This window comes from Artibeus jamaicensis, unplaced genomic scaffold, assembly GCF_021234435.1.
Source record: "Artibeus jamaicensis isolate MK-2021 breed Jamaican fruit bat unplaced genomic scaffold, CSHL_Jam_final contig_233, whole genome shotgun sequence".
NCBI classification, from domain to species: domain Eukaryota; kingdom Metazoa; phylum Chordata; class Mammalia; order Chiroptera; family Phyllostomidae; genus Artibeus; species Artibeus jamaicensis.
Genome location: NW_026521486.1, coordinates 38,582,633 through 38,610,461, shown reverse-complemented (window position 1 = coordinate 38,610,461; position 27,829 = coordinate 38,582,633). Strand labels below are relative to the sequence as shown.

General features: G+C 36.0%; 1 protein-coding gene across 3 annotated transcripts in view; it reads left to right on the top strand.

Moving 5' to 3' along the window:
- The window catches only part of AMN1 (antagonist of mitotic exit network 1 homolog), a 51,942-nt gene extending 24,422 nt beyond the window's left edge, over window positions 1-27,520 (top strand). For 2 of the 3 annotated variants that reach the window (XM_037139737.2, XM_037139739.2), the window contains exons 2-7: window positions 1,919-2,051; window positions 8,097-8,241; window positions 9,750-9,967; window positions 10,282-10,338; window positions 15,701-15,812; window positions 27,331-27,520. In XM_037139737.2, the coding sequence (XP_036995632.1) occupies window positions 1,919-2,051; window positions 8,097-8,241; window positions 9,750-9,967; window positions 10,282-10,338; window positions 15,701-15,812; window positions 27,331-27,404 (739 nt within the window). In that variant the 3' untranslated portion in view covers window positions 27,405-27,520. Of the gene's footprint in view, window positions 1-1,918; window positions 2,052-3,558; window positions 3,922-8,096; window positions 8,242-9,749; window positions 9,968-10,281; window positions 10,339-15,700; window positions 15,813-27,330 lie in introns of those variants that run through there. The other variant, XM_037139738.2, reaches the window with a different exon arrangement.
- Window positions 27,521-27,829: the final 309 nt, after the last annotated feature.

Genomic DNA, 27,829 nt, shown 5'->3' with positions numbered 1-27,829 from the left:
TTACTAATAATTAGAAAAATACAAATTAATGAGATGGCCCTTTTTACCCATAAGATCTTATAACGTTTAAGAGTAAATAAATCTTAAAAACATAATGCTGAGTGAAAAACTAAAGAAATCTATGACAAATATAAAGTAGAACCACATGCCTACAACAATCATATTTAAGGGACAAATACAACAGAAGGAAACATATTGACATTAGAATGGTTTCCCAGAGTGATGGGGGATGGAATCAGGAAATGGAGATAATGGAAATAAATGGTAAAATAAATAAAATGAATAGTAATATCTACTGCTTGAGGGTTGTAGAGGAAAAGGAACCCTTTAATACTGATGATAGAAATATGAAGTGTTACAGGCTTCCTGGAAAACAATCTAACAATATATGTTAACATATCCTAGAAACAGTGGAATGCTTATCAATAGGGGAATGACTATATAAATCATCCACACTGAAATATTAGGTAACCATTAAAGGAGAATCAAAACTGTACTTAATGCTTTAAAGATGCTTTAAAGATGCTCATTTTATTAATAAGATATTGAATAAAATAAGGTGTAGAAATATAAGTATAGAATGCTGCCATTTTAGTAAACTGTGATCTTCCTTTCACCCTTCAAATGTATATGTATGTGTTATCTGTACAAGCTCAGAAAAATATGAAAAAACATACACTAAGTTAGCTTGAAGAATTAAACTAATGAAAGGGGGAAGGATAAGAGGGAATGGCAGAGGCAACCGAAAGAGGACAAGAAAAAAATAAAGATTACACCAAAAAAAATTCAAGTGAATGACCACATTTATTTATGACTGTAAAATTATGTATTTAGGCAGGTATTTGTAAGCACAAATTAAATAAATTTTATATTTGTTTTTTTTTAAATATGAGTTTCTCAGATAGGTGGAATTTCAGGCTACATATGCATATGTTGGTCATATGGATCTTGGTTGTTGCCTGCTCTGATAACTCTCCATTAAACATATACGTACAGTCCTGGCACTAAGTTTGTTTTCTCTGTGATTGCTATTTGTGGAATCTTGGTGCTTATAGTTCTCTTTAGTGATTGCATTACCTCTATAACTTTTTAAAAAAAATAGTGAAAACAAATTTGGTACATTAACAGATAAAACGTCAATTAGTAGGCCCTAGTTTAATGCTTTCTTAGGAATATGGGACTGAAATCTTGTGTCTTGAAAATTAGAGAGATTGACTTAGAAAGAACACTTTTGGGGGGGGGTCATTGAGAATGCATTTTAGTAAATGAGGTATGCTGAGAAAAAAAGTTAAATTTTTTTTAACTTTTACATCAGTTAAAAATCACTTTTAAAAGGAAGAACAATTGTCCATTACTAAGCACAGACTAAGCTTTGCATTTTATGAAGCTTAAGTTGTAAATATTATTATAAAATGTACACCCTCTGCAACAATGTAATGTCTATGTGTGGAGCCAGGTGAGTACTGGAAATATTAGGGAAAACACTTTGTGAAGTATATGATTATCTAACCACCATGTTATACACCTGAAATTAATACAAAATGGTATTAAATGTAAACCGTAGCTGAAAAATAAAATTTTAAAAAATGTACTTTTTGCCCTGGCTGGTGTAGCTCAGTGGATTGAGCATTGGCCTGTGAAGCAAAGGGTCATCAGTTTGATGCCCAGTCAGAGCACATGCCGGGGTTGCAGGCCAGGTCCCCAGTCAGGGACACATGAGAGGCAACCACATATTGATGTTTCTCTCCCACTCTTTCTTCTTCTGGTCCCCTCTCTCTAAAAATAAATAAATAAAATAAAATATTTTTTAATGTACTCTTTTATGTATGGACTAAGTACTAATAAAAAGCATTAAATAAATTTTAAGTTAGTACTGGTACAGTATCATTTACTATATTATTATACGTTTGTATTTCAGGTGCCTTTGGTACTTTACGAAGAATATTTCCAGATATATTGCAGACATTAAGCTTTTGCCTCCTGGCATAAAAGATAGACTGATAAGAATAATGAGTGTGAAGGGGCAGATAACAGATTCAAATATAAATGAGGTAAGAGTATGTACAACTATAAAGTAAGCATATTACATTTTACTATTTGGATATGGTTTCAGGTTTCTCGAGCAATGATATATAGTCAGATTAGTAATAATTTTAAAATGTAATAAAGCTTCAGGGTTTATTTTCTACAGATAACCAAAATGTTCATGTGGAATAATTCCTAAAAAATCTTCCCCTACCATTATTTCAGTTACTTCCATTGTCTTCATAGGACTAGCACCCTTGATCTCCACAATTTCAAAAAGTTTTAAACTTCCTAATCAATTATACCTCAATAAAGCTGGAAGAGCTAAAAAAAAAAATTAAATGCAAGGTTAATAAACCTAAAAAAGGTTTAGGCACCAAAAAAAGACCTATGGTAAAAAATTTATGTTACATTGTGACTCTAGTACACAAACCACACTTAGCTGAAACAATACAGCAGGTCCTGGAATAACAGCATTTTTTTAAAACATTGATGAGATGCCACAGGAACTTAACTCTTGTTTATATCAAGGAGCCTATGGTAAAATTGATTTCAGTAGATGTCATTTGGCTTAAAGTCACAGAACCTATCAATGGCATTAAGTGAGGACTCACTGTACTATATGCAGTACACTTGGATATTCTCTATTTTATTCTCTTATGTCGTATTTCCTTTTAAAATATTGATCACAGCCTACTAAGTTGATTTTATCCATTTATGGATAACAGTCAGCAGTTTTAAAAAATCACCTTTTTAAACTCTTCTCATTCCTCTTTTGGATACCTAAATCCTACTAATTTATACTTACTCCCTCCCTACAACTAAGCTAAAATTAGCTACTCTTTAAGGCAGTAAATATAGTTAGCGTCTCCAACATGAATTAAAATCCTAGCTTTGCCACTCTTTCTGACATTTAACCTCAGGTTGCTTTGTTTTGTTTTGTCTTTTTAAGAGACCTTTACTTTTATTATTTTTTTTAAAGAGGAAGAGAAGAAAGAAGGCAAAGACTCAAAACAGGAAAGATACTGAAAAAAAGTTCCCCTATCCCACTCATATCCCCAAGACAGTTTTCCAAAGTCCCTTGTGTGTGTGCGTGCACACGTGTGCATGCTGTGTGTGTGTATGTGGGGAGGACAGGCCTCTCACACCATGAGAGCATCCAAGGGCAGATCCAGGTGCTGTTGTCACTGTCTGTGCCACCTGCTGTCATGTAAGGTGTATGTGTGTATGTGTTGTATGTGACAGTCTTGGGGTTGTAGCTGTCGTCACTGTCTACAGAGACCAGAACTACAGCAGTTTATCCCATCTGTGGGATATGTTCCAAGTTTCCTGGTGGATTTCTGAAACTGTGGATGGTACTGAACTCTATATATACCATCTTTTTTTCCTATATGTACATACTTTTTCACTTAAAGGAAGCACTTTACAGCTTCTCTTTGTTATATCTGAATTGCCAGCATCACTACTTTTGTGCTTTGGGACCATTGTTATATAAAATATGGGTACTTGAGCACAAGCACCTCAAACCTGTGACAGTCACTCTGATCACTGATATGGCTATGAAGTGACTAATATGTAGATAGTGTGTAAGTGTGGATACACTTGACAAAGGGATGATTCACAAGCGGGACAGGATGGAGTGGGGCAGTACAAGGTGTCATCATGCTACTTAGGATGGTGCACAATTTAAAACTTACTGATTCTTCATTTCTAGAATTTTCTATTTAATATTGTTAGACCGTGGTTGACCACAAGTACCTGAAACTATGGAAAATGAAATCACTGATAAGGGGGGACTACTGTACTAATTGCTGTTTTTGCCACACATTCTCCCCAAAGCCTGTGATCAAGAGAAAGCAAACTCTGATGATGACACTCCACTGTCTGACCATCCCTGTGAGTTCACATTGTACTTGTACTTCAGTGGATCTTAGCATTTCTTCTAGCATTAACCTTTAATGCTTATTTTCTTCATGTTAGCTTGCATTTGAACACAGATATTTTAGTGTTGTAGACTGCTTAGTTCTGTGGAGGTAGAATAATATCCAGATTCTTACTCTTGATGGTTCCATGGATATGTATAATTTACGTGTGGCTCCCAGATGAAACATTATGACACTGCAGAAAACTGGTGAGTTTCTTCTCTACTGTCCTCATTTCATTCCATCTCTTTAGTCCAGCAATTTTCAATTTCTTTCGTTTCATGGCACACATAAAGTACTGAAATTCTGCAACACAACAAAAACAGTCTTTGCCAATCTGACAAAAGATACGTATAATTTTGATTCATTCAGAGTGGACAGTTATTCAGTTGACTATTGTCATTTTTAAATTTGACAATGTAAGGAAAAGAAGTCAATATCCTTGAATAAATAATCAGGTATTGCAGGTTTTAAAAATTCTTATGTCATACCAGTGTGCCTCTTGCAGCACACCAGTTAAAAGAGGTGATTTAGTCTATATTCCAGTGACTTAAATTTTTGTTCTATGGCAATCTTTAATATTCATTTAAACCTAATTTTACTTGAATAAAATTTGAATAAAAATTGGCTAAGGTGATAAATGAGATAGAAAAAACAAAAGCATGATTTTCCTTGGTGCTCTCTCTCTAATCCCCATCCTTGCAAGAGCCCTTCTTATGAAACCAAGTGTGACTTCTGTTGCAAAGTTGCACATATCTTTGGGTGTCTCTTTTTGAAATATTTCCTAAATCTTTCTATAGTTTCTGGATGGAGAAGACCTTTTTTAACATGGCACTGTGAAAGAAAAAGAGCAATATGGAGTTGGTATTGTCAAGACAGCAATCTAAAATGGAGCAGGAGGCCCTCAGGAAGCTGAGCTAACACAACCACTCCATATGAAGTTGAACTTTGGAAGTAGGCTAAATCACAAATGACTACATCCTGCTATACAGTTTCTGGAACTGGCTCTGCATCACTGAACTCTCTCTTAAAAAATAAAATTTTCAGCCCTGGCTGGTGTAGCTCAGTGGATTGAGTGCGGGCCTGCGAACCAGAGTATCGCGGTTCGATTCCCAGTCAGGGCACATGCCTGGGTTGCAGGCCAGTTCCCAGCAGGGAGCGCATGAGAGGCAACCATACATTGATATTTCTCTCCCACTCTTTCTCCTTCCCTTCCCCTCTATCGAAAAAATTAATAAATAAAATTTAAAAAAATTAAAAAAATTTTTTTCACCTGTCGAAAGACAAAGCAACAATCACATACAGATAGCACAGTGTAAGTCTGCTTCACAGCACCAATCACAGCTCTTAGAACAACTTGTGTGACCCCTCTTATAGTGCCCCTCTTTCTGTCTTTATAAAAGCTCTCTTTCCCCCTTAGAACACAGTTGGATTTCTACCCAAATTTGTAGCATCAGAACTGTGGTTCCTAAGGATCCCAAATAAAATTTTTTGCTTTGCAGTTCTTGGTCAAAATTAATTGACAACACCAAAGTTAGAAACCAAGAAGATAAAAGATTGATGTATTTGATTACATCAAAATATGAGCTTCTTTATGGCAAAAAGAAAAAATAAGAAGCAAAGTCAAGTAATTAGGAAAAATATATGCAATACATATGAAATTCTGTGGGTTTTTTTCTTAACAATATAAAGAATCCCCACAAACCAATAAGAAAAAACAAAACAAACAAATACTAAAATAAAAGAATCAGTAAATAATCAAAGTAAAGAAATATAAGTCACCAATAACATGTGTCTCAATAAAAGGATATTTAACCTTATTAGAAATAAAAGTCAGTATCATGATACAGAGAGTGTTTTGATGGTTGCCAGATGGGATTGGGCTGTGGGGAACTGGGCGAAGAGGTGAGGGGATTAAGAAGTACAAATAGGTAGTTACAGAACAGCCATGGGGATGTAAAGTACAGTATAGGAAATGGAGTAGCCAAAGAACTTACACACATGACCCATGGACATGAACAGTGGTGTGGGGATAGCCTGAGGGAGTGGGCGATGCTGGATGGAAGGGGCAAAAAGGGGGAAAATTAGGACAATTGTAACAGCATAATCAATAAAATATAATTTAAAAAGAAATAGAAGTCACAGTTTGTCGTTTAATTTTGCAAAGACTTAAAAAATAGGAATACCCGGTGTTGGCAATGGTGTGGGGGACTGTCACTTTTATCCTCTGCTGATGAGAGTGGATATTAATAAAAGCCTTTTTTAGTAGGACAGTTTGGTACCATCAAAAGTCCTGAAATTTTACTTACCATTGACTGAACAATTTTACTTCTGGTATTTTTTCCACTTTTATTGAGTTGTGATTGACATGACATTGTGTAAGTTTAAAGTATTAAAACACACATGATTATTTGATACTCATGTATTGCAAAATGATTACCACAATAGGGTTATTTAGCATCTCTGTCACCTCACATAATTATCATTTACTTTGATACTAATCTCAAGAAAATAATTGGGAAAGCATACAAGCATGGTCATGATATGATATGTCATTTATGGTAATATAAAAATAGTTGACAGTTATATACATCATATACTATAATAAACAAGGTAACTTTATTTCTAACAAAATATTATCCTTGTTTAATAATGACAATAGTGGGGCACAAAAAACCCAGAGTTTTGTCATACTCATAGTGGGTTTTTAAAAATTTTTTCATACTGTTAAACTCAGTCTGCTTCCAGAGTACACATTCTTAATCACTGTACCATATTTCCTCCTAGATCAGCCTAAATGTTCAATGTAAGTGTTTGCCAGTGTAAGGTGCATTTAATAAGTTACGGAATAGTATGCAACCACAATTATTTTTGTAAAATTTGCTCCTAAGTATGTGTGTATGTGTGTGTGTGTATGATCTCCTTTTTCTTCAGAAGACTTTTTTCATTCAAAAAACATCAAAACATGCTATGTTTTTCTTTGGGTATGTGTATTATGAGTGATTAAAAGAGTAGCCTTTGAAATTAGGCTACTGATTTCAGAGACCTGGTTTCCATACCCAGCTCTGCTCCTTTTTTGGTTGTGTAGTTTGTGTTGCTCTTTCAACTCAACTTGGGCATCCTCAACTGGAGTTGAGGATGCATCAACTCACTCATTAAAAAAATGACAATGGCCAGCCTCTCAAGGGTGTGTGTATGTGAGAGAGAAAGGGCAAGAGAAAAAATATTAAATGACAACGTATACAGCATACTTAGTACCCTTCCTGCTAAGTACCCAGTAAGTAGAAATAGTTATTTCTACATTTGTATAACTTTTCTAAATTGAAAAGGGCCAGGTAGTTCCAATGGTTAGAATGTCATCTTAATATGCCAAGATTGTGGGTTCAGTCTCTGGACAGGACATATACAAGAATCAACAAATTAATGCATAAATAAGAGGAATAACAAACTGATCTCTCTCTCTCCCCCTTCCTCCCACCCTTCTTCCTACCTTCCTTTATCTCTCCCCCTTCTTCTATTTCTCTAAAAATTAACAAATTAAAATTTTAATATAAATAAATTGGGCGAATGTTTCACAATAACAATGCATTACTCTTATATTCAGAGAAGTCATTTTTCTATTTTGGAAAAAAAAGAGAAAAATACTGTCAGAGAGCTCAGAATGCTTTAAAACTGATCCGCTATTTGTTGCCCTCAAGTGAGTATTCAGTATTACTAGGTTGGTTTGTACTAGGTCCCAAAAATAAGAATGAAAGAGGTAAATGATCAGCAATGCTACTACTCTATAAGTATTTGGTATATACAAGGCACATAGCTAGAATTTCTAATAATAGACAGGAACTACTTACTGGGACAGAAGAAGCACCTCCACCACACTGCTTCTGCTTCCCAGGTCCAGTGGGACTTTACTCTGTACCCAGCCGTGGGTTCTCAGCAGTGCTATTTGTTCCATTAAAGACATTAGAAGCATTAGAAGGTACATCTCCATTGGGAAATAGGCTTAGTTTTATCACTTTATGTTATCTGTCTCCATACAGACATGCTTCTATATTTTTGCTGTATTTTCTATCCATCAGTTGTCTGTTATGACCACCAAATCATTTATATTTATAGGAAAAACTAGTTTTTCAAATCATATATTTATTACAGATTTTACATCCTGAAGTCCAAACTCTATATCTGCAGACCTGTGATATTTCGGATACTGCTCTCCTGCACCTGTGTAACTGCAAAAAACTGAAGGAATTAAATTTAAATTCCTCAAAAGAAAACAGGGTTTCTATAACCTCAAAAGGTATGTTTGTTATGAATTGGTAGATTACTATTCACCATCTGGTATAATTTAGGAGAAAAAACGGGGAAAATATGTCAAAAGAAAGTATGAAGATGTCAAAGAAGTAGAAACTATAATTATCAACAAAAATATTAAAACTAAGATAAAGAATCTAAATTAGCTTTCTTGCTTATAAACAGTGCTGACAGTTAAGAAATACACTGGGTAAGTTGCTACCCTGTGTTTTAAACATGTATTCAAAATAAACATGGATAGATACCTCTATATTTTAAATGTTTTGCCTGACACAAGGGAACAAGAAATAACTAGTTCACACTTTGTTAAGGCTTTTGGGATCTAACATTAAAACAGAAAGTTAAGTTATCATCATATTAAATTTACCAGGCACTCTCCTATCAGTCTGCACAATGCATAGTTTTTAAACACAGCCAGACAAGTGCATTTTTCAGTGTCATTAATATGTGAATGGTTGGATTTCTACCTTTGTTTCAAAATAGGATTTTTAAAAACTTTTTCTTCAGTATAAGAAAGAAGGACTTATTTAGCTAATTTCTGGAAATTTTTGTGGATCAGCTATATTTTATAATCATCTTGGTTAACAAGTTAGGATTTTCACAATATTGCAAAGAATTGTAAGTTTTTAAATGCTTACACAAATAATGACTCACTAGAAAGAACTTGTTATGTTCAAAGATGAATTTTTAAAAAGCTCTCTCTTAAGCTATGAAACAAGAATTACCTACACATAAATTTACTGTCTTCAAATTTTGTGTATTTTGTCCATAAAGGTATCTTTTCACAATAGACTAAAGGGCGTAGAATCCTGAAGTACAGTTTTATTTATGTAGCATTTTCTCATGTACCAGTCTCCCAGTGTGCATTTGTTTTGGTTTAATTTGATTTAAGGACTTCTTCCTTCTTGACCCTCAGTAAGATTGGTCCAGGGTAGCTCCGAAGGAGCATGGCGGTAGAAAGGGCAGAGTGAAGAAGGGAAGAGAGAGTTCAGAGACAGGGATGATTCCTGAGGATAAGCTTGGGAGCCTTACTTAAGACATTTGGGCAATTTAGCTTGGATTTTTCTTCAGAGGTAACAAGAAAATTGAATTTATTACTTTAAAACTTCTGTTTTAACACAAAGGAGATTCGTTTACTATTTAATTACCTAATATGGTTCTGAATGACTTGGCTATTTCCTAAAAGCAAACCTTCTCTCAACTCATAAACAACACAGGCTGACTATTAGTGGCAGTTATTCTCAAAAATATACTACAGATTGTCTAGAGAATTCCTGAAACATTCCAAAGACTTTTAAATAATTACAGCATCACTGGAAAATAAGTATATTCTCATAAATGGACTACTTTGAAAAGGACCATCATACAAGTAAATATATCAGTACTAGTGATCACTAAAATGAAAATCAGTCACATTTCTCATATATATACATTTATAGCTCATTGATGTGTAATTGTGTTTGATGTAATTGATATAATTGTGTTTTCCTCCAGGAATAAAAGCTGTGGCTTCATCTTGCTCATACCTTTATGAGGCTCGTCTGAAAAGATGCTGCAATCTTACTGATGAAGGAGTCCTTGCCCTTGCACGCAATTGCCGTCTGCTAAAGATTATCGATTTAGGTGGCTGCTCACGCATTACTGATGTGTCCTTACATGCATTAGGAGAAAACTGCTTATTTTTGCAATATGTTGGTATTTCAGCTACTCAGGTAAATGGAATATAGACTTGAAATATAGAGGTTGTATGTGTTTGCCCAATGTATTTTCATTGACTCTTTAGAAGAACATGATTACTTTTATTGAAATTGTTGATTATTTCATGCATCGGTGGTTAGATAATTGCAATATAATTTGGCACATTCTGCTCAATTTTTTTAAGTAAGGGTGGAAGGTATATATGGCTAAAACACATATTCATTGCGTGAGAGGTGATAAAGCTATATGTAAATTACTAATAATACTTAGAAAAATTTACTTCCGTCATCTCCATTTATGTACTGTGCTGCTTTTCCCCTTTGCTTAGGTGTCTGACAGTGGTGTGGTTGCGCTTGTCAGTGGACCCTGTGCCAAGAAGTTAGAGGTAATTTACAGATCTCTATAAAGATGATGCTAACTAAATTTTTGTATTATCCTCAGAAATTATATTTTAAACCTAGCAGACAGCCAATGCCTTTTTATCAATTAAGTATTTCCATAGATTTTTTGTCTCTACCTCTTTATTCCCAGAGTAAATAAAAACTGGTAAAGTAGGAGATAAAATATGCTTTAAAATAAAAACCCATTTTACTTTCAATGAAAGTTCTTATTTTCCAAAAGTTTTAGCTTCAAACATATTTAAGGGTAGTCTTATTTTGGATGAAGACTGAAAATGTATCAATGTAAAGTGATGTTCTTGAGTTTTTATGTCTGATTGATATTTTCTACCAGGACTACTTATTCCCTTGTCATTATAGTTTCTGGATCTATGAAGGGATCCTTAAAGGATACCACTATGGCATTAAAGTTATTTTTAGCTGAAGATTTTTGAGAATCACCCCATGAAAAAAGAAGCTTTGTCTTAACTACAATGCTTGCCCCATCTACCTAAAAGCAGAGCCTTCCAAAAGAATTCACTTGCCATCAAATCCCCTCCAAGGAAGACTCCCCATACAGCAGACATCACTCCTGTCACTGGAGAAGTCAGATGAGAAATCACATAAACAAAAATTGACATAAGACTCCCATACCCCCATGTACTCTCCTAAAAGCCCATTTTATCTTTCTCAAAGTCATTTTTCTCGAAGTCTCCTTTACCTCCATCCCTTTTACCTATCAAGATTGTATATAAACTCTAAATTCTAGCCATTTTTGGAGCCATTTTCTCTGTAAGCATGTAGGCAAATACACTTTGTCTTTTTTTTCCCCCTTGCTTATCTATCTTTTGTCAGTTTGATTTGCAGGCCTCCAAGGACAGAACCTAAGAGGATAAAGAAAAGGTTTCTCCCCAATAGCTACAGTGTATAACCATTTAAAAAGATCTTAGATTAGTGTTCAGTCTTTAGATTCAATAATGTTTCAAAATATATTTATATCCCTGGCCAGGTAGCTCAGTTGGTTTGAGCATTGTCTGGATGCACCAAGGTTGTGGGTTTGATGCCCACTCTGGGGCACATACAGCCAATGAGTGCATAAATAAAAGCAATAAATTGACATTTCTCCCTCTCCCCCAATCCAAGTCAATTAAAAATATGTACATTTGAGAAGCCTTTTATCCTGTGATTTGGGGTTCTTCTTTCCCAGTTTATAGTCTTTTTGGAATGCATTTTCTCATTTTTTAAGTTCTCATTAGAGGATATGTTTTTACTGATTTTAGAGAAAGAGGAAGGGAGGGACAGAGAGATAATACCGATGTGAGAGGAACACAGATCGGTTGCCTCCCCTATGTGCCTGCAACCTTCTGGTTTTCCTGGTGACACTCCACCTACTGGAGCCACCCAGCCAGGCCTGTAGTGTTGTTTGGGTTTTTTCACTCTTATGTTTAATGTTTCTGTGCTTGTCAACAATAAGTCACACCAGATTCTATTTGGAAGTAAACATGCTATAAATGAATTGTAAATATTAATAATGAGTATTATAATAGAATGGCAGTGATATGTTTTTGCCAAATATTTCCCTTTGAGTTGAGGCCCAAAGAGATTATTTTTTTGTAATATTAAATATATCTGCATCCTGCTTGTATGTGTCTGTGTGTGTATAAAAATAGAATATATTTATTTTTAAAAACCTTTTGATTAAGAAATTACCATCTTTTCCTTATGCCAAGTTCCAAATTCTAAATTGCATGCTAACTGTAGGGGCAATAAACTCTGCCAAAATTTTTACTGTTTTAAATACTAACATTGTTGAATACTTAACTATATTTCAGCCTTCAGGCTACTGCCTTATATTCATTAGGTTATTTAATTCTTAGAACAACATTATTCTATAGTCAACCATCATTTTAAATAAAGTTCTCAGTTAACCTAATTCATTACTTTCTAATGAAACCACCAGGAAATTAGTTGCTATGCAGTGACAGGAAATATACCTACATAGTTACTTTAGTGTGTTAAAATTGGAGCACTGACCTAATAAGCAGACTTGGGAAAATCCAGTAACAAGTGTTGACACTTACAGTGCTATATCATTGAAATTTTCATTTTTCCAAAACTCACTGCTGTAAGTGCTTAAATGGAAAACTATCTAAAATTTGTCAGAATTTAATTTTGTTCCTTCAAGTAGGTAGAGTGAACATACTTTAACCTTTGGCTCACTGTGCATTTGTGTTCACAGTTTCAGAGAAACTGAAATACAAACTCAACTGATTCTTCTCTTGTGGGTGATCCGTATGCCTATCTTTTATCAGATGCCCTCTTTCAATCTGTGGCTTTTAATTTGTTTTAGTCTGGGAAATTAAATGATCAATCTTGCTAAATTGTTTGTAACTTGAAAATAAATTTAATAAAAGTTTAAGGATCATCAAGCACTTAGTGCAAACTTATGGTACAGCATTTACTCAATGTCATAAATATTTCTGAAATCTCTGTTTATCTGAGTTCCCAGTGAGCAGGACCATTTTGTCATCATTTCTATTGTTTTAAGCATTTTATTTATTTGTTTTTAGAGAAAGGGGAAGGGAGGGGGAAAGAGAGGGAGAGAAACATCAAAGTGTGGTTGCCTCTCACATGCCTGCAACTGGGGACCTGGCACACAACCCAGGCATATGCCCTTACTGGGAATTGAACTGGCGGCCCTTTCGTCCACAGGTCAGCACTTAATCAACTGAGTTATACCAGCCAGGGCCATTTTGTCATTATTTTATTTTTAGGTTTTACTGCAATTACAGGCACCTGTACTCAATAAATGTTCTAATATTCTTATATTATAGTCATTTTGTAATTTTCTATAATCTTCATGATTAAAACTTTAACCTGCTGTGTAAAATTATTCATGTAGTCAACAAATATTTATTAAGTACCTGCTATGTTCTAGGCACTGGCATATCAGAGAACAAAATCTGTTTATATAATGTATCATTCTTTTCTCCAATCATTTTTCTGCTGGTAATTCAGATTATTTACAGTTTTTAGCTGTTAGAAATAGCCATATATTGGAGCATATCACTTTTTTCTTCCATTGCTGTCACAAACTCTCCAAAATGGAACAAGTAGATCATGAATTTTAGTACTGTTTTAATGGTCTTAAACTCATATGGCTAAATTATTTCCCACAAAGGTTATGTGGTAAATTCATAATTTTTGCCAGGACCTCAATTTGGCAGATAGATTTTTTCTTTTTTCTTTTACCTTAATTTATTATATTTTAAATGAAACCCGAGTCAAACACTGTTCCTTCTATCTGCTGTTCTCAAATTATATTTTTTGACTGTAGTCTTTGCCAATTTATGACATAGGATACTTTTTGCCCCAATTTTTATGAGTTTTCAATATACTCAGGTTTTCTTTATCTCTAACCTATAATTAGTTATAATATGTACATCAACTTAATATTGACTTTTCAGGAGAAAAGAAATAGTGCTACCATAAATATAATACATCAACTAATAGATAAATCTTCCAGAATTGTTAATTTTTTTACAATTATGGTCAAATATACATAATCACCTTTTGACATATGCTTCCACCTTTTGGGTACTGTTCACACTGCTATGAACATAGGTATGCAAATATTTGTTTAAGTCCCTGTTTTCAATTCTTTTGAGTATGCACCTAGAAGTGGGAAAGCTAGATCATGTAGTACTTCTGTGTTTATTTGTCTGAAGAACTGCCATACTGTTTCCACAGCAGCTGTACCATTTTATATTCTCACCAGCAATGCAAAAGTGTTCCAAATTAGAGCCTCAAACAAAGGGTATATAATATTTCAAACACATGGAGAAGTATAGAAAGTAATAAAACAGAGACCTGCAGGCTGATCACTTGAATTTTAACATGTTTATTTACTTAATTTCTTTTCAAAAATTTATGTGTTATATCTAAAGTTCCTCCCTCACTCATTCCCCCTTTCTTTCTTCAGAGGTAACCACTATTCTAAAGATGCCTGTGTATGTTTTCTTGTGAGTTTGGGTACTTCATCTTTCTCTCTATGGTATTATTCTATAATTTTACATAATACTTCCATAATGCATGTGTTTTTTTATAGTTTGCTTTTTAAGAACAGATTTTATTAATTTTTTTAGAGAGAGGGGACAGAAGGGAGAAAGAGAGGGAGTGAACCATTGATTGGTTGCATCTCAATGCACCTCCAGCCAGGGATGTGGCCCACAACCCTGTCATGTGCCCTGACCAGGAATTGAACTGGTGACCTTTTGATGCACAGGCTGGTGCTCAACCCACTGAGCAACACCAGCCAAGGCTAGTTTGCTTTTTTATTCAAAGTGTTTTTGAAATGTTCCAAGCTTTATTGAGGTGTAATTTACATACAATAAAATTTACCCATTTCAACTGTACAGTTTGATGGATTTTGGTAATTGTTATGTAGTCTTGGAACCACCAGCATATTGGGATTAGACCGTTACCATCACCCTAAGAAGTTTTCTGTCCTGCCTTTGCAGGCAGTGCCCTGCCATGGCCCTCCCCACAAGCACACTGATTTGCTTTGTCGCTGTAGTTCTGCCTTTTCTAGAATTTTAGATAAATGGAATCATGTAGTATATTGTCTTTTGGGTTTTTACACTCTTCTTTTACTTCTTTAAATTTATTTAGTTTTTGAGATTTACCCATATTGTTGCATGCATTAATATTTCATTCCTCTTTTTTTTCTGAGTGGTATTCTGTAGTCTGGCTGTGACACAATTTGTTCTTACATTGACCATTCAATGGACATTTGGGTTGTTCTATTTTGGACTATTATAAACACCACTGTGAACATTTGAATGCAAGCCTTTATGTATACATGTTTTTATTTATCTTGGGTAAACACCTGGGAGTGGAATTACTGGATCATAGAGTACATACATGTTTAGCTTTATAAGATATTACCATGCTGTTTTCCAAAGAGTTTGAGGTAACATTGTGTTTGAGATTTATGTGATTCTATTATATTAATGAATCACCATTTATTTACCCACTTCTTTACTATTACAAATAATATTGCAGTGGGCATATTTATAAACCGTTTTCTTGCCCACATACGAGAGCTTCTCTCTAAATAACGCACATCTGCAATAGGAATTGCCGCATTCTAAGGTACACTCATCTTCAGCTTTGATAGACATTGCCAAATGGCTTTATAAAATGGTTAGGCATTTAGCTGATAAAGCTGCTATACTTTCCAAATTACTGCATACTTACATTGGTGCTTTCTATAGAGTTTTTCTTTTGTATCAGAGTATTTCTCAAAACTTGCTCATGCTGTTACTATAAACCTATTTTTTCTTTTGATTGTCCTTTATTTTTAAATAGGAGATTCATATGGAACATTGTGTGAATCTGACTGATGAGTCTATAGAAGCTGTCATTACTCGCTGTCCTCAGATACGTATATTACTGTTCCATGGGTGCCCCCTGTTAACAGGTTAGTATGAGAAACTGCTCAAGTTCAAATCCTGGTTTTATCTTTTAATAACTGTATGACCTTGAGTGGAATTTTACCCATTCCATTATTCAGTTTCCTTATCTGTAACATCAGTATAAGCTACCTCATAAACTTGGTCATGATGATTATCTGGCAACACTATTCATGGTGCAGAATACATAGAGAGGGCTTGGTAAATGTTAATCATGGTGGTGGTGGTGGTGGTAATGATACTAAACACAATGCTTTATGGGGACAATAAAAAGTTTATAATATTAGATCTACCAATAGGCTAAGTGACCTGTTATCTATAATCACATCAAGCTGTAGCCATTGAGATTCAGAATAATTTGTAATGTAATACTTCACTGAAGGAGAACAAAGTAGTAACAACTCATTTGGCCTGTATAGGAGCCAAGATATCACCATGCTCCCGAAACCACAGCGCCTCGCCCCCTTTGTATTACTCCTACCCATGCCAGAGTGTAACCCGGATCTCACCTCTAAGTCCCAGTCCTTCCAACAGTTACTCTCTAGACTGAGTTACCATCCCAGAAGTCCTTTTGACAACTTCTGTGTTCTGTTGTTGTTGTTTGGATTGCTGATATAAACCAAACCTTTAATGGATTATATTTGATTATCAGTGACATCTATAATGGAGGTTTTAAAAGGGTAGAAATGATGATTAATGAGAAAGAATATGCCCTGACTGGCATAGCTCAGTGGGTTGGGCATTGTCCCATGAACAGAAATGTTGCCTGTTTGATTCCCAGTCAAGACACATGCCTGCGTCGTGGCCAGGTCCCTGGTTGGGGACATGTAAGAAACAACTGATCAATCAATATTTCTCTCACACAGCATTGATACTTCTCTCCCTCTCTTTCTCCCTCCCTTCCCCTGTCTCTAAATATAAAAGAATAAAGTCTTTTAAAAAAGAATTTTGGTGAGGACTTCTTCGAAGAGTGCTGCTGTTTGACTTTTCACCTGGAGCTCACCAGGAGCTTCAGCAGGACTATTGGGTCCTGACATGGCCCTTGCACAGGCCAGCTGCTGCTGCGTTAAAATCAGCCTGCCCTCCCGGGATCTGAGGGCACATGAGTGTTGCTCACAGACCAGATGTGCGCATGATAGGGCGGAGATCCATCCAAGGCTGACGGGTGCAGGGGTGGGGGGATTGGATATTTTCCACCTTAAAATGTAGTTGGATATTTTATAGTAAGGATGATCAGAAAGTCAGAGTGTTACCAAAATGTTCATCCAGAGCAAGGGAAGAATGATCACTCAGTGAACGGAGACAAAGGAAGACAAAAATAGAATTGGTATCAACATTGTACTTCAAGAGCTGTGCTTGTTCAACATATGAGTTAAAGCACCATTATCTAAAACTGTCATGATATACTTAGAAATATTTTTAATCACAATAAAGTAATAATTATGACAAAAATAGAAATACCAGAAAAATATCAAAAAAACCATTCTCATGCCTATAGCCGATTAAAGATTACTTCTCATTTCTACAGAAAAAGAAAAAATATTTTAATATTCTGATTTATTCGGAGGTCATAACACCTGAAAACAGAATACAGTACAGCAACCTAAACTGATTCCTAATACTGAGGGACTTACCTAGCTGTTTCCTACTTCCAGGGGTTCGTATTTGGCAACTTAAAGGGCCTGTTCAGATTGCTTATTTTAGTAGAGCTGGAATTTATAGCTTTATGGACATGGCATGCTGGCAAATTCACATGGACTCTTTTCTACCTCTGTAACTACCAGAGTATATAAAAATAGTCCCAAAACAAAGCAGCTTCCTCTGAGAGCAGTCGTTCACACATATTGTTGAACAGTTGTATTCATCTGAAAGCAATGTCTCATGGTTTATTCTTTGCAAGAAATAATGTTCTGATGATGTTGACTTATGTGTGCATGTTAAGGCATGTTTTTCTCCTTCCCTCTAGTATTTTGTTTTTATCTTCTCTCTAAAAGATATGTGCTAGAACTAGATTTCAAGAAGACTCTTCGATTTTGTACCTGTACTTTGTTTCAAAAGAAATTCTATTGTTTTTTCTTTGTAGTCTTAAGTTAGTAATGAAATAAAATAACCAGTTATAGTTTTTAGCAATTAATACTTTATGGCAGCATTTCTCAAGTGGATCTCAAGACCCATTTACACTCTTAAATATTGAGGATCTCAAAGAGTTTTTGTTTATGTAGGTTATATGATTCAATTAAAAAATAAAGTTGAGACTTTAAAAATAGATTTATTAATTCACTTTTTAAAAACAGTAAACCTGTTACACAGAAAAGGGAGGAGCAGTTTCATTCAGATCATCACTTTTCAGACCATTATGGATACTCTTTTTTGATATTACCCTTAATTCATCAAGTAGTAATTTTTTTAAAGATTATTGCAGTGTGGAAGTTGAAAATATATCAGTGAAATTTTCACACACTTATTCATTTGATCTGTCTCACATTTTGAATAGATCTTTTACCCATATATGATTCTGTAACATCTAGGAGTTTGGAAAATATTGGCTCTCTGAGTGATTTCATCACAAAAATACTGTGTAGCTTTGAAGATACAATGACAACTACGAATTTTCCAAACTTCCCCTGAAAGCTAAAATTTTATCATTGGCAACAAACAATCATTTGTTTTTTTTGAAGTGATAGGCTTATTTTGCTCTTTTTCAAGAAGCAGTCTGCCAAATATCCAAGTCTGAATAAACCTTAGGTTGTTGGAGGTTCTTTCAGTCAAATAAAGTGACTAGTTCAGCTCACAATCCTGAAAGGATCTTGAACTGTAAGATCTGTATATCATACTTTGATAAACATTGCTTTACAGTAAAGAAAAATTATCAGTCAATCCCTTTCAAATCTCTCTTTATATTTTCATGTGGCTTATGAAGCAGTGGAAGCAGACATTGAAGTGGCAGGAACTCAGAATATTTTGAATATAATAATAATATTTTTGATCTGGAAGGTAACTGAATCCAGCATTTACCGCCTGTATTACTGTTAAATAAGTGAGCTATTGGATGGCTCTATATGTTGAACCGGTATTGTTTACTTCTTCACTGCAGACTGGTTCTATGCACTCAGAAGCCCTCTGGTACCAAACTCAAATTTTCACTCATCCATATGTTTCAGATATAATCTAAATAAGCAGGTTCTTAATCTATCCATATAGAGCCTGGCTCCTTTGCATACCATGAAAAAATGTACTCAACATTTATTACCCATAGGTAAGATAAAACCCAGGGCTATAAAAGACCCCAAGGTACTCTTGACCTTGGCGCTCTCTAACCCAGAGACTCCTTATTTTGACACTACCCTACTTTTGAGTGGTGTTCCCCAGTAGGCCCCAACACACACACACATACACACACACACCCTTTTAGAGGGCCTCCTCATGTGAGGGACTTCCTTTTCATACAAACCTATCAAAGCACAGCCCAGATAAAGTTTCTTGTGTTTTACTGCCACCTTGTGGTGATATTTTTTTCTTTGCTCTGCCCCCAAATCCCTGGAATTCACTAACAACAGATTACATTCATGGTATGATGTTCTAAAAGACATCAGAGGTATAGCATAAAACAAATGTTCATATGTCAAAAAAGTTTGGGGAATGCAACACACCACTATAGTAAATATTAATTTATCAAAGGCTCTGAAAATACTGTAGCTAAGAAACTTAAATTTATTTATCCAAGAATTTCTCAAAAATATTTTAGCACAGAATACTATGGTATATTATTTTTCTCCTTTAAAAGATTTTATTTACTTATTTTTAAAAAGAGAGGAAGGGAGGGAGAAAGAGAGGGAGAGAAACACCAGTGTGTGTTTGCCTCTTGTACGCTCCCAAATGGGGACCTGACTCACAACCCAGGAACGTGCCCTGACTCAATCAAACCGGTGACCCTTTGCTTTGCAGGCCGGCACTCAACCCACTGAGCCACACCAGCCAGGGCTATATTATTTTTCTGATCCCTGACTTTACAGAATAGGAAAGTGAGATACTGAAATGTTACTTGCCTGTCGTGACACAGGTTTTAATAATAGTACCAAGACTAAACTAAAACCTGAAGCTGTGGTGAATGAGCACCCTATCCCCAGTTTCCTGCCATCTCTCCAAATGTTGAATAACTTCTCTTTTATGGACTTCAACTTTCCCTTATGTATAATTTTCAGTCATACAGTTGGAGGATCTGATAAAATGCAAGAGTTTATACACAATGTTCTTTTATTATTAAAGTTTCTTAAAGAGAAAACGCTAAAGTTTTTCAACTACTAGATCATCTGTCCTCTCCCTGCTTTCCCATCAGCACAGCTACCATCTATATCTTTGCTGCCATCATTGAATGAAAATAAAGTGGGCAAATATATTCACCTTATATTTAATTCATAATATTTTTCTGTAAAGAAGACAAATGCTGTTTGTTTGTTTTTTTGGCTTGAGAAATGAAAATTTTAGCCCTGGCTGGTGTAGCTCAGTGGGTTGAGCATGGGCCTGTGAACCAGGGAATCGCGGTTCGATTCCCAGTCAGGACACATGCCTGGGTTGCAGGCCAGTTCCCAGCAGGGGACGCACGAGAGGCAACCATACAATGATATTTCTCTCCCTCTCCCCTTCCCTTCCCCTCTAAAGATAAATAAATAAAATCTTTAAAAAATTGGAAGTTCTTTCTTCTTTTATGACACTGTATATAGCATGCCCTCCCTTAGATTTATTCTTAAGTATTTTTTTCTCTGAAAATATTTTTAACATGTTCACTCTTGTTTATGTATTCATGTGTTTGCTCATATATGACTATGTAAGGCGATACAAAGGATAGTTTATAGAAAGAATATATTCATGTACATATGTTTGTACAATTCTGTTATTACATTATCTTCACAGCAACCTGACCCCCAAATTTGGCAGTGCCCACTGTGGTTACCCATCCCAGATTCCCTGAATTAACAGGTTTATCCTCTATACTGTATTTCTAAATATTTATGAAATTTTTTTTATCTTAACAGTCAGACTATAAACAGAACTCCACATCATAAATTAGGTCTTGAAACTTTTAGAAGCACTGATTTTATTTCTGCAGAAGAGACAAAACTAAGCTGATATTTTAAAATATATCATAGACAAGAGACAGGAAGATAATTTTTAAAGTTATAAAGTTTTTAATTATGTCTATAATGATTATCAATAAGTTCAACTCACACTTTTGTTAATCTTCCACAATGGACATGCATTTCGGTTTCTCAGAGCTGTCTGAACATTTTGCACTGTTATCACAGGCACAGAGATTTATATTCTAGAAGGGCAATAAAGCAATTAGACAGTTTCAGAGTCCTTGGGTTTACACTGAGAGGCAAAACCCCAACAGGAAATCTGTTACTTTGAACTGACTGGAGTTTCAGCTATATCTGAGGGTTTGTTCAGCCTGCTTACCTTACAAGCAAGTTCTTTGCATAGATTTCTAGGGGGTAAGATTGTCAAGATTTACCACAAAAAGCCAAAACAAAAGTATTTTAAGACCCAGGTAGTTTGCTTTAGTTTCCTTGTAATTAAGCTGATTCCTTACTTAAAGGACAACTCTCTTTTATTTCATGTTTTCCATTTTCTAAATCCTGTATTATGCTGTTAGCTCATTCTTATTTATTCATTCATTACTAATCCAGAACAATAGGACTTCTTGTGAAGCCTTAGAACTCTGGTCATTGTGCAAATGTGCTCAGCCTCAGTTTTTTCCACTGTGCATTCTACAAGAATGTCTAAATTACATTTTCCTTGACCATTAGAAAAAATTAGTTTGTTAATTTATATTCCCCATGGTTTCTTACTTTTGCTGCTCCAAAAGCTCCTACCATGAATCACTTTCAGAAAGTGGCCTTCATCTAGGTTACTCATAGGTTTTTAGAGAGATGGTGAAAGTTTCCTTCGAAGTCACGAAAACCACTCCCCTGTTTTACAGATAAGGGAACAGATAAGGGAACTTACAATGAATGTAAGTGGCTCACCCCAGATCTTAGAAATAGCTGCTAGTAGAACTGGAAGTTAAAACCTAAGCTACCTGCTCCACAATCTCTAATTCTTTCCCCAACAAAGCAATTTCCTATAGCATGATAAACTCACAGGCATTGAATATTTCTACTTGAGTAATGTAATACTGTCATTTACATAAAATATTTTTAAAGATTTTGTTTATTTTTATTTTAGAGAGAAGAGAAGGGAGGGTGGAAGAGAGGTAGAAAAACATTGATGTGAGAGAGGAACATTGGGACTGAACCCACAACCCAGGCATGTGCCCCAGCCAACCAGGAATGAAACTGGTGACCTTTCGCTTTGCGGGACAGACACCCAACCAATTGAGCCTGGTCAGGGAAAACTTTTTAATTATGCAAAAATATATTGTATGCTTACTATTGGAGGGAAAGTATCTTCTTATTTATGTTCAACAGTAAATTCCTACAGAAGAGTGACATAGAGTCAGAAAACAAATATGTATATATAGTTTGACAACTATATTCCAACTAACGAGTAAAAATGCCAAAATAATCCTAGAAGCACCAACTAAAATGAAACTCTTTTCCAATTTTGTTCTTTTTCAAAATTGTATTGATTCTTCTGGGTCATTTGAATTCCCATATAAATATTAGGGTCATCTTGTCAATTTCTTTTTTTTAAAGGAGATTTTGGTAGGGATCACATTGAATCTGTAAATTTGGGGAATAGTGCCATCTTAATATTAAGTCTTCTGATCTATGCATATGGATGTCTTTCCATTTATTTAGATCTTTAATTTCAACATTATTTTATAGTTTTTAGAGTGTAAGTTTTTCACTTGTCAAATTTATTCCCAAGTATTTTTTTTCTTTGTGATAATATAAATGAAATTATTTTCTTAATTTCATTTTTCGACTATTCATTGATGGTGTATAGAAGCATTTCATTTTTAAAATTATATTTTATTGTTTATACTATTAAGTTGCCCTTGTCGCACATTGCTGCCCAGCCCTTCCCCCACCCCTCAGGCAATCCCCACACTGGTTTCCATGTCCATGGGTCACACATATCTGTTTCCTGGCTACACTGTTCCCTACACAGTACTTTACATCCTCATGACTATTTTATAGCTACCTAGTTGTACTGGTTAATCCCTTCAGTTTTTTCACTCATCCACCGAAATCCCCTCCCATCTGGCAACCATCCAAACATTCTCTGTATCTATGATTTTGTTTCTGTTCTGCTTGTTTATTTTGTTTTTCAGATTCAATTGTTGATAGATATGTACTTATTGCCATTTTATTGTTCATAGTTTTTATCTTTTTTCCCATTAAAAAAGACCCCTTTACTATTTCATATAATACTGGTTTGGTGGTGATAAACTCCTTTCGCTTTTGCTCATCTAGGAAGCTCTTTATCTGCCCTTTGATTCTAAATGAGAGCTTTGCTGTGTTGAATAATCTTGGTTGTAGGTCCCAGCTTTTCATCACTTTGAATATTTCTTGCCAACCCCTTTTAGACTTCAAAGCTTCTTTTGAGAAACAGCTGGCAGTCTTATAGGAACTCCCCTGTAGGTAACTAACTGCTTTTCTTCTGCTGCTTGTAAGATTCTCTCTTTGTCTTTAACCCTTGGCATTTTAATTATGATGTGTCTTGGTGTGGGCCACTTTAGCTTCATCTTGTTTGAGACTCTCTGCACTTCCTGGACTTGTATGTCTATTTCTTTCACCAAGTTAGGCACGTTTTCTGTCATTATTTTTTCAAACAGGTTTTTAATTTCTCTATCTTCTCTATCCTCCTTCCAGCACCCCCATGATGTGAATGTTGGGATGCTTGAAGTTGTCCCAGAGTCTCCTGATACTATCCTCAGTTTTTTGGATTCTTTTTCCTTCTTTCTATTCTGATTAGTTGTTTTTGCTTCTTTACATTCTAAATCACTGATTCGATTCTTGGCTTCATCCACTGTACTGTTGATCCCCTGTAAATTGTTCATTTTAATTAGTATATCCTTCATTTTTGACTAGATCTTTTTTATGCTGTTGAGGTTCTCACTAAGTTCCTTGAACATCCTTATAACCAATGTTTTGAGCTCTGCCTCTCATAGATGGCTTGTCTCCATTTTGTTTAGTTCTTTTTCTGGTATTGTGATCTGTTCTTTCATCTAGGTCATGTCTCTTGTCTTCTCATTTTGGCAGCCTCCCTGTGTTTGTTTTAGGTATTAGGTAAAGCTCCTATGTCTCCCATGCTTGGTAGAGTAGCCTAATGTAGTAGGTGTCCTGCAGAGGCCAGTGGCACAGGCTCCCCTATTACCCAAGCAGGGTATTCAGGGTGTGGCCACCATGTGAACTGTGTACATCCTCCTGTTATAGTTGAGCCTTGAGTGCTGTTGGCACATCTAAGATCAGCCACCAGTTGTATTCTGTTCAGGGTCACACAGCATAAACTACAAAGCAGTCTGCAGATGGCAGCTACTGGTACTGGGCTTGGAGGTACCCAGGTGAGGCCAAGCTGTGAACCAGGGCTGGCTGTTGCTAGTGCTGCACCTGGGCAACTTAGCAAGAGGTACAGGGCTTGCTGAAGCCAGAGGCTACTTGTTTGAGGGAATTTAGGAAAATCTGAAGTGTGGTCCAAGACAAGCCATTCATATGGAAAAGCCACAGGAAACAGCTGGGGTGGGCCCAGTAGTTGGGTGGGGCAGGGCCTCAGGAAATCACCAGGGTGGGGAAACAGCATGAGCTAGGTCGATGGAGTCTCAGATATGGAGCCCACCTGCCCGCTTTGTGGTTCTGTGCGGGGAGGGCTCACAAAAAGAACAATGGCCTCTGCCAGCATTTCTGTCTGGGAAAAAGCTGCTCCATAGCTATTGCCCTGATGCTGAACAATTCAGTTCCTCCCTATATGTCTCTGATGCCTTTCAACCTGCTGCTCCTGTGCTGGAGTTCAGAGGGAGTGAATGTGAGTAAGTCTGTGCATGGACCCTTTGAGAGGAACTGCCTGAGACTCCAGCACTTTCTGTCTTCCACAGCCTCAATCCCTACTGGTTTTTACAGCCAGAAGTTACGGGAACTTTTCTGCATGGTTCTGGAACCCTGGGCTGTGGAGCTTAGTGTGGGTCTGGGAGCCCTTGCTCCTGAGATATCCCTCCCGATGATTTTTATCTGCCAAACATGGGTGTGGGACCAGCCCATTCCCCATCTCTGCCGCTCCTACCAGTCTCGGTGTGGTTTCTTTAATTATATAGTTGTAGGATTCTATTCAGTTCATTCTTTATGGTTCTGAATGATGGTTGTTCTATAGCTTGGTTGTAATTTTGATGTGATTGTGAAAGAAGGCAAGTTGTGTTTACCTGTGCTACCATCTTCATTGGGAATACATTTGATTTTTGTATATTGATCCTCTACCCTGCAACCTTGCTGAACATGTTTCTTATTTCTAATTTTTTAGAGGATTCCTTAGGACATATTATACACAATATTAATAATCTACAAATTTAGTTTTACTTCTTCCTTTCCAACATGAATGCCTCTGATTTCTTTTTCTTCCCTAATTTCCATGGCTGAAACCTCCAGTCCAATGTTGAATAGAAGTGGCAAGAGCAGACATCCTTGTCTTGTTTCTTTACTTAGGGGGGAAAACAATTGGTGTTTCACCATTAAGTATGATTATTAGCTGTGGGGGTTTTTATAGGGGCCCTTTGTCAGGTCGAAGAAGTTCCCTTCTATTTCTAGTTTGTTAAATGGTTTTATCATGAGGATTGGTTTTTGTTGAATGCTTGTTCTATGAGTATTGAGGTGACTATGTGTTTTTTGTCTTTGATTTTATTGATATGCTATATGTCATAGGCAGAATAATGCCCCTACCCAGAGACGTCTGTGTTGTGATGCCCAGAACCTGTGTCTGTGTTATGCTATATAAGGTTGCAGATTTAAAAGGAATTTAAAAGTTGCTTATCAGTTGACCTTAAAATCGGGGAATTATTCCTGATTATCCAGGGGCCTAATATAATCATAAGAGTCTTTAAAAGCGCAGGAGGGAGACAGAAGGAGAACGCTAGAGATGAGAGTGTGAGAAGGGTGCTGTCCAGTGCTGTTCACTTTGAATATGGGGAAAGGCAAGGAACGTGGTGGCCTCTAGAAGCTGGAAAAGTCAAGGAGGTGGGTTCTCCCCCAGAGCCTCCAAGAAGGAATGCTGCCCTGCTAAACCTGATTTTAGCCCAGCGAGACCCATGTCAGAATTCCGACTCCAGAACTCCACAATAATCAATTTATGTTGTTTTGAGCCATTGAGGTGGTGGTAATTTATTACAGCAGCAATAGGGAACTAATGCAATATGTTAATATGAATTGATTTTCAGATGTTAAATCAGTCTTGCATTCCCAAGATAAGTTCTGGTTGATCATGGCATATAATCTTTTTTATATGTTGCTAGATTTGGTTTGCTAGAGTTGTGCTGAAAATTTTTCAGTGCATATTGATAAGAGATGCTGGTCTGGGGTGTGTGTGTGTGTGTATGGTGTCTTTGTCTGGGTTTGGTGTCAAGTTAGTGCGGGGAAGTGCTATTTCCTCTAGTATTAGTATAGCCACTCTAGCTTTATTATAGTTGCTGTTTACATGATATATCTGTCCATCCTTTTACTTTCAACCTATTAGAAACCTGTCTTTAATCTAAATTTCCTATGTAATAGATTTCACGTTGTTCTGTTGTAGTAACTGCTCCCTCCTCTGACACTTTTTAACGTGTTGCAGCTTCCCAAGGTGCTTTACCGTACCTGTTGGCTTTCTTTAATCCTGCTCACTCCTTTGTAAATAGATGTTTCCTCAAACCCTGTTCAAACGCCTCCTTTTAGTGTGTCACCTATTTCCTCACAGGAGCCTGTAAGAAAAGCCATACACAGGTTGATAATGAAATTACTGCATTACTCTTTGGTGGAATTACAAAGCAATGTGTGTGTGTGTGTGTTTTAAGGTGTTACCATGGTCCTGAATGGTGTGGCTCCATGGGTTGGGAGTCATTCTACAAAGGGAAAGGTCACAGGTTCAATTCCTTATTAGGGCACATGCCTGGGTTGCAAGCCATTCCCAGTTGGGGGCATGCGAGAGGCAACCAATCATTGTTTCTTCCACATATCAATATTTCCCCTTTCTCCCTCCCTTCCCATCTCTCTAAAAATAAATAAGTAAATAAATTAAAAAAAAATATTACTATGATATGTGCACTGCAGCTAGTAGTAGCAAGGGTCACCATTAATTAATTGTATTTTTAGTTGTATATTATACTTTTTCATTGTATTTTACTGTTTATGCTATTACAGTTGTCCCTGCTTTTTCTCCCTTTGCTCACCTCCACCCAACCCCTTTCCCCTCTCTCAGGAGTTGTGTACTATCATCTCATTTAATCCTTTAAACAATCCTATGAGATATAATAGTTATCATCATCCCCAGTTTATGCATGAGGACACATGAAATATATCTGATTACTGTGAATTAATGTATTGTCACTGTTTCCTTTTGTAGATCATTCCCGAGAAGTCTTGGAGCAGTTAAGAGGCCCAAGCAAATTAAAGCAAGTGACGTGGACTGTTTACTGATGCTTATTGAAGCCGTGCTCTCCATACTATCGGGAAATGGTGGTCTTGGAGACTGACATTCCAACACACAGTGTGGTTTGTGATTTACCAGGCTTTTAAACGCTTTGATAGTGTTATTATTCTGTGTTTGTTTGATGAGTCATTTTGTTTTTGAATGGTAATGCTAGCATGCCTTCTGATGGGTTTGGGGTGGTGGGGGTGAGGGCAGTGTTTGTTTCTTAAATAACAACGTTTGTAAATAATCTGTTTTCCATGGAGATTTCCTTTTCCTACCTAGATACTTGAGCTTTTGTAAAAGAAATGCACCAATATGGATAAATTCTAAGTGAAGGTATTTCTAAAAGCATAATTACCTTTCTAGCTATTTTCTGGTTCCTACCTTCCTGATATGTTTCAATGCCCATTGGCCAAAAGCAAAGGTGAAC